Raw genomic sequence first — 12,522 nt, 5'->3', positions numbered from 1 at the left:
ACAACTAAAAACATCGCTGTTATCGCCAAAAAAACATCCCAAACACAGCATCTTGTGAGCCTCTGGGAAGAAAAATCGACTCTATCCCAGCCAAAACAGCGACCCGGCCGCAGGCCGCCGTCGCCTCAGCGGGGCGGGGCCCTGTGGCACCTCGCCGCCCCAGGGGGCAGGCGCTCAGCCTGGGGCTGCCGCGCCGGCAGGGGGAGCCAGCGCCCCTCAGGAGCCGCCGCCGCCGCCGCCGGTTCCTCCCGCGGCCGGGCCGCGCCGGGGCCATGTGGCGGAGCGGGGCGGTGGCCGGCGCGGTGCGGCGGGCGGCGGGGCCGGCCTGCTGCCGGGCGCTGCGCAGCTCGGCCGCCTCGTGCGGCTCCAGGAACCTGCTGAAGAAAATGCTCCACAGGAACAAGTAGGTGCGGGGCCGAGGGGGCCGGGCCTCGCCCGCCGGAGCTCCGCGTAGCCGCGGGCCGGGGCGAGGCTCTCGGTCTGCGCTGCCGTCGGCCGCCTCCTGGGGGCCGCCTCACGCCGGGCCTGGGGAACGAACGGGCTCCTGCGGTGACCGGGCTGGGGCCGCCCGGGCTCGCGGGCACACGGGGAGGGCGAGGCCGGTTGTAGTTATCCCACAGTACGGAAACGTTAGCGCTTGTCTCCCCCTTGCCCCCCTGGTGTAACTTCTGCTGTGGCCGGGAAGCATCGCTGCGTGTCACCCTAACGCGTAAACGTTATGGGGGAAACTGGAAACTGGAAATGTAGCGGCGCGGCTGGGTGTGTGTCTTCAGGCAGGTGACGTTTTAATTAAGCAGGGTACCCATCATTTCTCTGAGTTGATGAAAGATAAAACTGTGTGCCTCTCCTTTTTCCAAAAGAAAGAAGTTTTGGTATGACAGCCCTACCCTGGAGTCTAAAATGGTAAGTACAGGCTTCTAAAATGCTGTGCTCATCTCTTCCAGGGAGAACAAGCTTAAATCTCCTCCATTACCTGTAACTTTGGGAAAAGCATTTTCTGGTGGAGAAAGAGCAGAATTTAATGAGTGAACGGTAGCACTTCAGTTTTACTGTGATATGCTAGGATTGCTGCAAGAGAAGCTGTTTGTCAAGCTCTTCCCTTGACCATTTCTTCCTTTGTGCCATTTTTTAATCTGTACTAGCACCAGCACTTCCCTTCGTGGTTTTGAGCCTGTATCAAAAAACTGGTCTAGGTTAAAACTTCTGTATAGACACTTAGTTTTAATCCAGATCATTTCCCAGTAAGGTTCTCAGCAAGTCTTGGGTGCATATAACCTGTGCCTAGCACAAATAAGGGGATACACTACAAGAGAAAGCAGACAGTTTCTTATGTAAGTGGCATTGTTACTTTGTGGCAGCAAAAACAAACAAAAAAGAAACAGTGGCCAAGTGGGACAAAGTTGCTTTTTGGTCAAGTACAGCATTGTGGTCTTCTCCTGTAAGAAGCGTAGGAGTACGTGGAGTAGATGTTCTGTGGATCCTTTCGGAAGAAGTGTCTGTTACATGGTTGCCTGTGATTTCAAGGAACTAGGTTTAATGATCCAGGAAATCTTCTCCAGACCAGTTTTCGTATGCTGAAAATGATAGTGTGCATGCTAGAAGTATCAGTGATTTGCACATGCTAGAAGTATCAGTGGCTGGATTTGCTTTCAGTTCTTACTGGTGGGAGGCAAATTCAGATTAGCAGTCTGGAGACGGTGGTACCAGTCACAGAATGACAGGCCTCTGACTTCATTGCCTTTAATTACTGGATATGCTGGGATTTCTTTAACTTCTAGTTACAATTGTTCTCACAGTTCTCTGTGTGGGCAAACCACGCTGCAAAAAATAAGTGCATGAAACTTACCTAGAAAACAAATTATGTTTGGTTTTCAAGCAATCAATGTTTTTCAGTTAACACCAGCTATATTTTAGAAAAATGATTTATTGAGCTACAAAATAGTAAAGTAAGAAATTTTGACTGTAGTACATAAAGGTCAAAGATTTTATCAGTAGAAATGTTCTTTACTGAAACATCTGATACATAAGACCTATATAAAGCTATGACAGCTGCAACAATGCCATTCTAAGACTATATGTAGAGGTACAAAACTATATATAATTTCCTAATGTAAATTTGGAACAACTGTTTGTTTGTTTGTTTTAAGATGTACGAACCAACCAATTTGGCCTCTGTAATGAAAGATGACCATACCAAAACTAGGAAAGAAGATACCGTACGCTGTAGAGTCTTGAATAGTCTTATTCATAAAGCTGTGTCAGAGATGATGAGTACCGGTGAAGTTAATCAAGAGCTTCATGACCTCAAGCTGGAAATCTGCAAGGCAAGTGAAAAAAGCTACAGTTTCTGTTGAGCAGCTGTGACTACAACCTGAGGCTGGTGTGGTGTGCTGAAGGAGCCCCCAGGTATTGTGATGCGTGCAGGAAGAGTTTTGCAGCATTGCTGCTGCACAGCAAAATGAGCCTCAGTTCACCTTTCATGTAAGGAGAGTTTTGCCACTGTTGCACCTCATTTAGTAGACCTTTGTCAGTATAATGCTAACGCGACTTAGGCCAACTAAAAAATGGTGTTGCTGGTATGTTTGTTTTTCCTGTTATTTGTACATGTACAATTTGTATTGCCCTTTCAGCAGGAGGAGCCTGATTTTTACCAACACAAATGTATCTTTCCAGGAGTCTTTATGCAGCTGCGTGAGAGCTGATTCATCCTTGAGTCCCTTACCAGCTTCATTATGACCTAAATGGGTCATGAGCTTAGAGCAAAAAAAGTCAAGACTTAAGACAATGGCATTGGCAAGCAAGGTTTCAGAAAGAATTGGAATTTGTAGCTAATTGTATCTCATTTTGTCATAATTCACAGGTTTAAAAAGGATGTTACAACTGTGATTCAGGAACTAAGTCAGTCTCCATATTCTTGTTTACTGTCAGTAGTTTTTTCTCTATGTCTGCTGTTCTTTTCAAATGAAATGATAAAAATGTCAAGCTCAAAAGCTTGACAGACTTAGCTTATTTGGTTAGAAATGTGGAAAAAAAATCATACGTCATAACCGCATCTATGACAAAACGTTTGTCATTTACAATTGAAATGGATCTTTTTATTGGCTGGTTTCATTCTGTCTTCAAACAAATTATTAAAATTACATGGGTGAAGTTAATTTTTTTTGGATCAGTATGTGCATTGTCCTACACACCGTATTTCTCTGTAGGGCTTTAGGGATTGCTTGTCTAACCCTGATGGCACATAAAAATACTGGCTGTTGTCAGCAAGCCACAGTGGTTTCAGGAGACATTGCTGTGAATGAAACAACATATTTAACTTAAAAGTGAGGGAAAGAAACAGCCTTTTTCGAAATGTAGTGCAGATTTCTTTATAACAGTGTAATGCTTATTGTTCATGTAGCACTGAGTCTTGGTCCTAATTTACTCTTATGCTAATTCTGATCTGATATTGTTACTTTCATTATAGAATCATAGAATAAAGGTTGATCACTCTTAAGATCGTCTAGTCCAACCTTTAACCTAGTTCTAAAGTCCACCACTAAACCATGCTACTAAGTTCTAAATCTACATGTTTCTTGAAGACCCCCAGGGATGGCGACTCAACCATTTCCCTGGACAGCCTGTTCCAATGCAGCACAACACTTGCAGTAAAGAAATTTCTCATAATATCCAACCAAAACCTTCCCTGGTGCAACTTGAGGTCATTTTCCCTCTTCTTGTCACTTGGTGCATGGGAGAAGAGCTCAGTCCCCACCTTGTTATAGCCTCTTTTAAGATAATTGTACAGTGTGATAAGGTCTCCCCTGAACCTCCTTTTCCACAGGCTAAACAACCCCGGTTCCCTCAGACACTCCTCATAAGACCTGTGTTCTAGAGGCCTCACTAGCTTTTTTGCTGTTCTCTGGACACACGCTGTCACTTCAATGCCCTTCTCGTAGTGAGGGACCCAAAGCTAAACACAGTATTCAAGGTTGACTTTACCAGAGCCTAGGACAGAAGGACAATCACCTCCCTGGTCCTGCTGGCCACGCTGTTTCTGATACGAGCCAGGATGCCATTGGCCTTCTTGGCCACCTGAGCACACTGCTGGCTCATGATCACCAAGCTGTCAACTAATACCCGCAGGTCCCTTTCTGTTGAGCAGCGTTCCAGCCACTCTTTCCACCAGCCTGCAGCATTGCATGGGGTTGTTTGCCCCAAGTGCAGGACCCAGCACTTAGCCTTGTTGAACCTCATACAGTTGGCCTCGGCCCATCAGTCCGGCCTATCCAGATCCCTCTGCAGAGTCCTCTTACCCTTGAGGAGATAACACTCGTGCCCAACTTGGCGTCTGTAAACTTACTGAGGGTGCACTCGATCCTCTCATCCAGATCATTGATAAAGATATTGAAGAGAATGGGCCCCAGTATTAAGCCCTGGGAGACACCACTAGTGACTGTCCTCCAGCAGTTAACTCCATTCACCACGACTCTTTGGGCCCAGCTACCCAGCCAGTTTTTAATCCAATGAAGCACACACCTGTCCAGGCCTTGACCAGCCAGTTTCTTCAGGAGAATGCTGTGGGAAATGGTATCAAAAACCTTACTGAAGTCTAGATAGACCACATCCACAGCCTTTGAGATGGTAGTACCCTCATGTTGACTAAATATAGCGCTGTCAGTAACATGGAGGTGTTGACATTTAAATTCACTGGGCAGTGAATTGCATAAATAAAAAGAAACATCTTCAGGTACTGAACATAAACCATAGCTCTGTGAAGGCACCGTGTAATTTTGGTTCTTAGAAGCAGGGATGAAAGAACACTTTCTCTTCAGAATTTAGATATCTAGTTTGAGTCACTGCATGTTTATTCATGAACCAGAGTCTTTGTTGTATATGAAGTGTGTATGTGCATATACAGATACAAAGTTTTAAAGTCACATTTGTCTTTTTGCAGGTTTCCCTGGCATCAAACTTCTCAGCATGTCGTGTGTACTGGAATCCTGCTGCTATTACAGAGAATGAAAGTTATGTTGAAGGTTTACTGCAGAAGAGTGCTCCACGTATACGGTACTGCCATGTGATGAACAGTTAGACTGCTTCATAAATTCCTGGCTGTGTTATAGTAACAAATGAGTATTTCTGACTGTCTACATCTGACCTTTTAGGATGCTTTTGTATTTTATACATTTGGAGTCAGAGCATCTCCTGTGGTGAGCCTCACAGGGCTGGATGGCTGTGTCAGACCAGCTGTGAATTCTCCCAGTGGAGTGCAGCTGGTTTACTTGGTTTCTCTGCTTTCATAGGTTTGGACTGAACTGAGCAGAAAGAAAGAGGAGTTTGGCTAAAGTAGCACTTCATTATACCAGTGATGGTGGCCTGAATATGCTGTACTTAACAGTAGGTCAGAATGTGATGCTGCACGAGAGGATTGGCAATTACAACGGTTATCTCCGTACAGACTCATTGTGCAATTCTGATCACTAGAGACACATTGGACCTCTAGAAGGGATGACTGATTTTATAGAAATCCTTCACAATGCTCAAAACAAAACAAAACAGTCAGGATGTTACCATGTGTTGATACATTTACTCATTTCTGGTGGAGGGTTCAATGAGTTTTCAGGATACCATGGAGACTTCTGTCTCCCTCTGTGCATGGCTTAACCCTCTGCTATCCAACCAATCTGTTGGAAGATCAGGATTTCACCCCATGGGGAAGGTGTCATTGAAGCATAATTGTAGGTCTATTTCTTTTTCCTCTGTTTCCCGAGGCCTGTAATTCCTGCTCCATCACAATGGCCTCCTTTACTCTCAACAGCTTCCGCAATTTGAGCAGGAATGTTGCTGGCTGGGAAGATGACAAGGGAAGCTCAGTCAGTCCCTCTTGCAGCTACCATGTAGGGCTAGTTGTCTTGCCATGCTGTGAGGGCTCTATCCCACCGCTGTTCTCACTGTTACAGTGGGGATGAGGAAGCCAAATCAGGATTGGAAAGACTTGAACCAGCCTGTGCATATAGGAGACAAATCTAATACCATCACTACTTAGGGATCTATAGCTAATAGTTTTTGTATGTTACACATTCAGAGTTGGGATTTTGCAGTGATGTTATTTAGTGCCTTTGCACTAACCAGAATGGATACAGGTCAGACTGTTAAGTTTTGTAATCTGGATCTTTAAATGTGTGGTACTGTTAGAATTAATTTAATGTATTTTACCTTTCCTCGAGGTGCTGTACTGTTATTCATACTGGTGAATGTTGTATTTTTGCAGGTATCTCCTGATGAGTCAGCAAATTTTGGGAAATGTACCCCCGATAGTATTTGTAAAAGACAAAGAAGCTGCAGCTGTAAAAAAGGTAATTGTAATCCTTGACTCAACGTACAAATATCATGCAGATGTAGGACTTAGATATCATAATGTTTAGGAATACTGAGAAAGCTGATATATTAATTGCTACATTAAAAATCAGTCTTTGTCTATGCTCGTTGTACTTCATGTTCCAAAGCGTTTTAGCAAAGAATCTTTAGTAAGATTCATGATTATATACAATGTAAAAGAACCTTTGCAGCCATTGCCTCATTAACTTTTTTTTGAGGCTACTATTAAAACTTCTGATGTGAGAAGCTTGTGACAGATAATTAATTAGGCTAAAAAATAAATCCTAAAAAATGATATTACATTTTTAAGGAATAATACATGTTAGTCAATATATGGTATGGTCTGGCATACGTGATTATGTATAAAATGAGGTCTGTGGAGCTGTCTTCCATATTTTAAATATTATGTGTTTTTAAAATGTCAGTGAATCTAATCCGTGATTTTTAGTTTTAGTTTTCTTACCCCAACCTTTTTCCATTCGTGAATTGTTATAACGTTTCTGGGGAAAGGCATATCTTTGCATAGAGGATGTAAGCTCACTCATACTATTTTTTCTCCCTTCTTTTTAACTTACCTTTTTTATTTGTTGGGGGATCCTGTTGTTTCTCCTAGTAGAATGGGTCTCACCAGACATCTGAGATTCACTCAGAGAGTCGACTCTTAATTAAAGCAGCAAGAATTTAGCCGTACTTATATATCAGTTCAAGCTGGGTGCCTCTAAGGAGGGACCCTGCTCAAAATTTTCCATGGGTTCTTGTACCTGTACAATCTTTTTTTGTCCTCTATAGTCCAATCAGTTCTCAGCACATATACGTTATGTTCCTTCAGAATGGTGGTTCTTTGTTGCAGGGCAGGATGGGTTCTCTTACTGCCCACAGCAGGGTGGCTTCTGTTATCTTGGCAGGCTCTGATCTGGTGCAGCCCTTGGTCAATACATCCCCCCTTTCCCTGTTGGCGCCACCCAGTACCCACACAATGCCAGTCACAGTTGCTCAGTCACCACTACATACCAGGTTCAGCTGATGCAGAGCTCATGCTGTGGTCTAAGGCATCACTAAATTTCCTCTACTAACGTGAAACAGTAGCTACCTGAATTCCTTACATACCAGCAGCTTGTTTCTCCGAATACTCATTTTCTATCATGGTGTGGAAATAGTTTTAGAATAATGTTATTTGGAAATTCACTGTTACTAGGACAGTGAAGTGAGAATCCTGGAAGAGAAGAGTGACACCAATGAGTGAAATTATGTGCAAAATTGCCTCCTGAAGCTGTTGATGTGAATTTAAAGGACATTAGGTGAAAAGAGTATGTTCACATTTCTGTGCCCTGAAGTGCCTTATTCTTAGATGTGTTACTATTGTGACCATCATATGTAAATTCTGTTAATTACTTATGGGCTCATGTAGTGCATATTAGCAGAGCTGGAAGAAATAACAAAGCTTCATACTCTCTAGAAATGCAGTAAAATGGCTAGAACTTTTATTGGTGAAAAATTCTGATACTTTGATGACAGTGTACTGATCCACAGTGCAGATCTTTTTAACCTACGTTAGCACAAGAATAAAAATGAACTAAACACTTCTGGAGGCTGTTTGTATTTGTTCATACTCTCCACCTAATCACCACAAGAATTTTTACACAACCTACCTGTGATTATGGAAGTGCTTTGTTTACAGTCACTGTGTTATTAACTTATCTAGATGGAGCTACAAATAGATATTCCTGCAGGCCCTACCTTTCAGGTTGATTATTATGGAACCTGTTTTGTTAATCAGTGTATCTCAAACTTCTTTAAACAACCACTTACTCTTTTTGAAGATGAAAAACCCTTGGACCACCTTACCTTGAAGTTGTTTGAAGCACAGGCACCCAGAAAGTTAACCACTCAAGATGTGCAAAAACCCTCCATATATAGCTCCTATCAGTGAATGGCACTAGAAAGCACTTGGATGGATCGTATTTTCATACTTTGAAGACCATCAGATGTATGTAATCTACAGATTCAAATAACAGGGCTTGAAATAATGTAGCTGAAACTTTTTTAAGCTTTGCAAGAGAGAAGGAACATACTATTCAACTCTCATTAGAAGGATTAAACCCTGAATTAGAAGGGAAGGAATGCAAAGAAAAGAAGGAATAAAAGTTTTGAATGAGATAAACTGTACCTAATTGTGAAAAGTTTGTCGTTACTGAATATACTAGATTTTTAGCATTTACTGGTTATATATTAAAAGGGAACTTGGAACTCCCCTATAATAGAGACAAAAACTTGCAGAAATTGAAAAGAAACAGGCTGAGGGAGTTGGTGTATTTCAGCCTGGAGAAGAGAAAGCTCTTGGGACACCTTATAGTGGCCTTCAAGTACCTAAAGTGGGGTGACAAGAAAACTGGAGAGGAACTCTTCCAGGGAGTGTAGTGATAGGACAAGGAGTAATGGCTTTAAACTAAAAGAGGGGAGATTTATATTATATATAAGGAAGAAATTATTCACTCAGAGGGTGGTGAGGCACTGGAGCAGGTTGCCCAGAGAAGTTGTGGATGCCCCCTCCCAGGAAGGGCCAGGTTGGATGGGGCTTTGAGCAACCTGGTCTGGTGGGAGGTGTCCCTGCCTATGGCAGGGGGGCTGGGATTAGATGATCTTTAAGGTTCCTTCCAAATCATTCCATACCTCTGTGAAATCCCGGTGTAAGGATGGTATGAAAAATGATTTGGAAGGCTGAAGTAAGACCATATAAAAAAAAAAAATTACATCTATCACACAATCCCTAACCAGCTGTTCAGAATATACATAAGGCAAAAAAAACCTTGTGAGAATAGTAACCCATGGCTCAGTTATACTATTTGACACAAACTTCCTATTCACAAGATCTGATGTGATGTAAATTCAGCTTACAGCCAGTGAAGAATTATACCCTAACATATATTTTGCAGTAGTGAAATGTAAATGGAGGAAAAAGCTATTTTGAAATGGTTTTGCTAAGTATTCTAACGTAGAAAAAAACATACTGTTTTGTATTTGTTTCTTGTAGAGGTATGAACAAAGTAATTTAGTACAGTGACTTTAATATGTATTGTCTTTGTGTATTTACAGGTTGAGGAATTATTGTCAATTGCTGATTTTGGACCTGAAGAAGAAAATATATTATCTCAAAATGATTCCAGGTGAGTTTTTTGAATTAAAATAATACAAATGTCCATTTTCATCTCTGTTGACCAGCTTAAAATAGGGTATTATTTGGCATGACACAAAGTTTATTTTAATTAGATGTGTATATTTTTGTTATCTCAGAGTTCAGCAACGTGTTGTAAGGAAATAAAAGGTAGAAAAGAGACTTTATGGAAGACCTTACAAATTAGGGGCCTTTTATTAAAAGAAAAAAAAAACAAACAAAAAACTAGGACAAAATATGTAATCATCCCAGAAAATCAGTGGCGTTTTAATTTGTTGTTTAAGCTTTCTTTGCTAACATCACACCCATTTATAAAAATTGAGAGAAAATATTTCTTACTGTATATGCTCTAGTCTACTTTCATATTTTAGTGCAGACACACTTTTATAGGTTATTTTTTCTGTGGTTCTTGTGCACAGGTACCTTGCTGCAGGTTTGCAAACATAGAAAGGGTTTTGTATAAAAGTGGACCTCTGTTAAGCTTGAAAAATGACTGAATTGTTATTTGTAACACTATACTGTATATGCTTTTGGAGGCAACTAACCCATAAAGTGATGTCAGAACATAGTTCTAAAAATCAGCTGTGTTTAACATCTATACTTGAAGCAACACAGTCATAAGACCTTTTTACTTGCAGACCCAATACTTATTCTGGTATTAGTATCTTAATTTTTATTAGAGAAGTATTTTTGGAACTTCTTAGAATTCAAGATTCACTGTGTTTGCAATCGTTAAACATTTAAAAAAAATGTTTCAGAGCAGTAATATTTGTTTCTTGCTGTTAGTCTTCTCATGAGAATAAAAGCCTTATATTTACCAATATAAATAGATTGCTCGCCTTCCATTTGTCCACTTTTTTACTGGCATAAGTTTGGATTGTTATACTTGTGCATAGAATCATGGAATCATAGAATGCTTTAGATTGGAAGGGACCTTAAAGATCTTCTAATTCCATGCCATGGGCAGGTACACCTTCTATCAGACATACCTGCATACATTTTAGTGATCAATCTCTCTAAATTAACAAAATGTTACTTAATTTAGCATTCTTCTATGAGGGATTTTTGGCTCTTGAGGGACAATGATGATCTACTAGCATAATGATTATTTGAACTGGATGCTCAAAACCAGGAGCCTTCTACTGGTGTGCTGTAGTCTGTTGGTAGAAATGACTTTTCAGACTTTAATGCCTCATAGGACTGTTTATCAGTTGCAAATCAGAACTTGCTTCTTGGGGGAAATTGCTTGTTGTGACAGACTTTTCCACAGGGCACCTAACAGCTTGTTCTATTTGTATCTCGTGGGAATACTTCTGTCTAGCTTAAGGTGCTACATGGTCATTGGTATGTGTGTCTGATGTGTACTAGGCACAGGCAGCTGTTTTTCACTTCTTGAAAAAGCTAGGAGTGGTCTAACTTCCTTGGGGCTCCCAGATCCAGTGCTCACTCTGGAATGAAATTTTAATCTGGAATATAGTTGTTTGCCCCCCCACGAATCTGTTGAAATGCTGGCCAGATTATATGTAGCCAGTCCACACATAGTGCAGTGGTATTGCTTCCTTCTTAACATAAGGAGCACAATGCTGAACACAGGTCATTAATAAAGTCAAACTGAAAAATCCAGTTTATTTGTAGGTTCCTCAAGTTGTCCCAATTTGTATTGTTCCTTAAATTATATGCAGGGGGGAAAAATACATCTATTTTTTTTTCCTTTCCACAGTAAACCATTCTCCTCAGCAACCCAATCTTCTGATTCACCCATGCGGTCTAATCTTTTTGGTATTGATCATGAACTGCTGAATAAGCAGATAATGGACTACAAAAGACTGAAAGTGTCAAGAGGTACAGAAAGCATTTGTTGGACACAAAAACAGGAGCAGCAGCTGTCAAAGATTCAAAAGAAAATGAAAAAGAAAAAGACGAGAAATCCTCCTGATGATGACATCACACCACAGAAACACTTACTGGACAGATACGAAGCTGATTATTTGGATGATAACACTGATTCAACCTCAGACTATGAAATAGAAGATGAATTACAGGAAGAGGTAAATGAGTTGGAGGCAGGTGATGGCAAAACTCAAAGTCAGCCTCCTGTTAAACTGAAATGAAGTGGAAAAAGACACTGTTTGAAATGGAGGTTGACAACGGTAAACATAATTAATTAAATAAATAAAACACTGGAAGATTACTTTTGTATAGCCTGTTTACCACTTTCTCTTTCAAAAAAGATGTTTGCCACACATGGAGGTTTGCTAGCACAAGATGGTATGTAAGAAAAGTTAAAATGGTGTTTGTGACATTCTGTTAAGCAGCTTTAAAGCAGACACGGTTGTAGCGATTCCAGCTAGACAGCAGTTTTTAATAACAAAACATACATAGTGCAACACTGTATGCTAAAACTTCTTGCAGTTCTGTTATTTCCAATAAAATTATTGCTTCTGTGAAGAAATTTTATTTTATTTATTTATTTTTTCAGTAATCTGGGTAAGAATAATCACTAAGTGATGGTACCTGCTATTTCAAGATCAGGTCAGGAAGGAAGAGGGAAATGAATTACTGATAGTGGAGTTCAAAGAGCAGCCTTCAGCACAGGAAGACCAGAAGAGGATGTTCTCTAGGGATCCTAGTCTAATGGGGGGGACTCATTCCACAAGAAGGTAAAACCCATTGAGGCTATGGCCAGTAAAGTTACAACCGTGAAAGAAAAGTTATTTATGTTAATATTTAGAAAATGACGATTGTGCAAAGAGAATTGTAACCAGAAAAGAATGGAGAACTGCTGACCTCTTGAGAAAAATTGGGCAAAGCACTGACTGTGACTGAAAAAATGTACTGAAAACTCAAAGGTGGAAAAAAAGGAGCAAGGAAGAGTGCCTCAGTAACTGTTTAAGATGTAGAAATGAATAAGGAATCATATAAAATTGAGAAATGACACTCCTTGGATATATTGACCTTTTATTAAGGTTAGGATAGGGTTAGGGTTAGGT

General features: G+C 40.8%; 1 protein-coding gene across 2 annotated transcripts; it reads left to right on the top strand.

Annotated features, from left to right (window-relative positions):
• Nucleotides 1–213: 213 nt before the first annotated feature.
• On the top strand, nucleotides 214–11,984 carry RBFA (ribosome binding factor A). Of its 2 annotated transcripts, none has more exons than XM_080579203.1 (7): nucleotides 214–403; nucleotides 861–903; nucleotides 2,148–2,324; nucleotides 4,937–5,049; nucleotides 6,254–6,338; nucleotides 9,454–9,524; nucleotides 11,253–11,984. In XM_080579203.1, the coding sequence occupies exons 1-7, from the start codon at nucleotides 273–275 to the stop codon at nucleotides 11,641–11,643; spliced, it is 1,011 nt and encodes a 336-aa protein (XP_080435329.1). In that variant the 5' UTR covers nucleotides 214–272; the 3' UTR covers nucleotides 11,644–11,984. The 2 variants fall into 2 exon arrangements, with proteins under 2 accessions (XP_080435329.1, XP_080435330.1); XM_080579204.1 differs by lacking the exon at nucleotides 214–403 and adding an exon at nucleotides 436–773.
• Nucleotides 11,985–12,522: the final 538 nt, after the last annotated feature.

The sequence above is a fragment of the Anser brachyrhynchus genome (assembly GCF_964034855.1).
Source record: "Anser brachyrhynchus genome assembly, chromosome: 2".
NCBI classification, from domain to species: domain Eukaryota; kingdom Metazoa; phylum Chordata; class Aves; order Anseriformes; family Anatidae; genus Anser; species Anser brachyrhynchus.
This window is presented reverse-complemented; position numbering and strand designations above follow the sequence as displayed.

Bases quoted from the DNA above. Each gene is read 5' to 3' on its own strand.
- RBFA (XM_080579203.1), top strand. From the start codon at position 273: ATGTGGCGGAGCGGGGCGGTGGCCGGCGCGGTGCGGCGGGCGGCGGGG. The intron at 5,050-6,253 runs GTACTGCCATGT...GTATTTTTGCAG, and splicing joins AAGAGTGCTCCACGTATACG to GTATCTCCTGATGAGTCAGC. The intron at 9,525-11,252 runs GTGAGTTTTTTG...TCCTTTCCACAG, and splicing joins TTATCTCAAAATGATTCCAG to TAAACCATTCTCCTCAGCAA.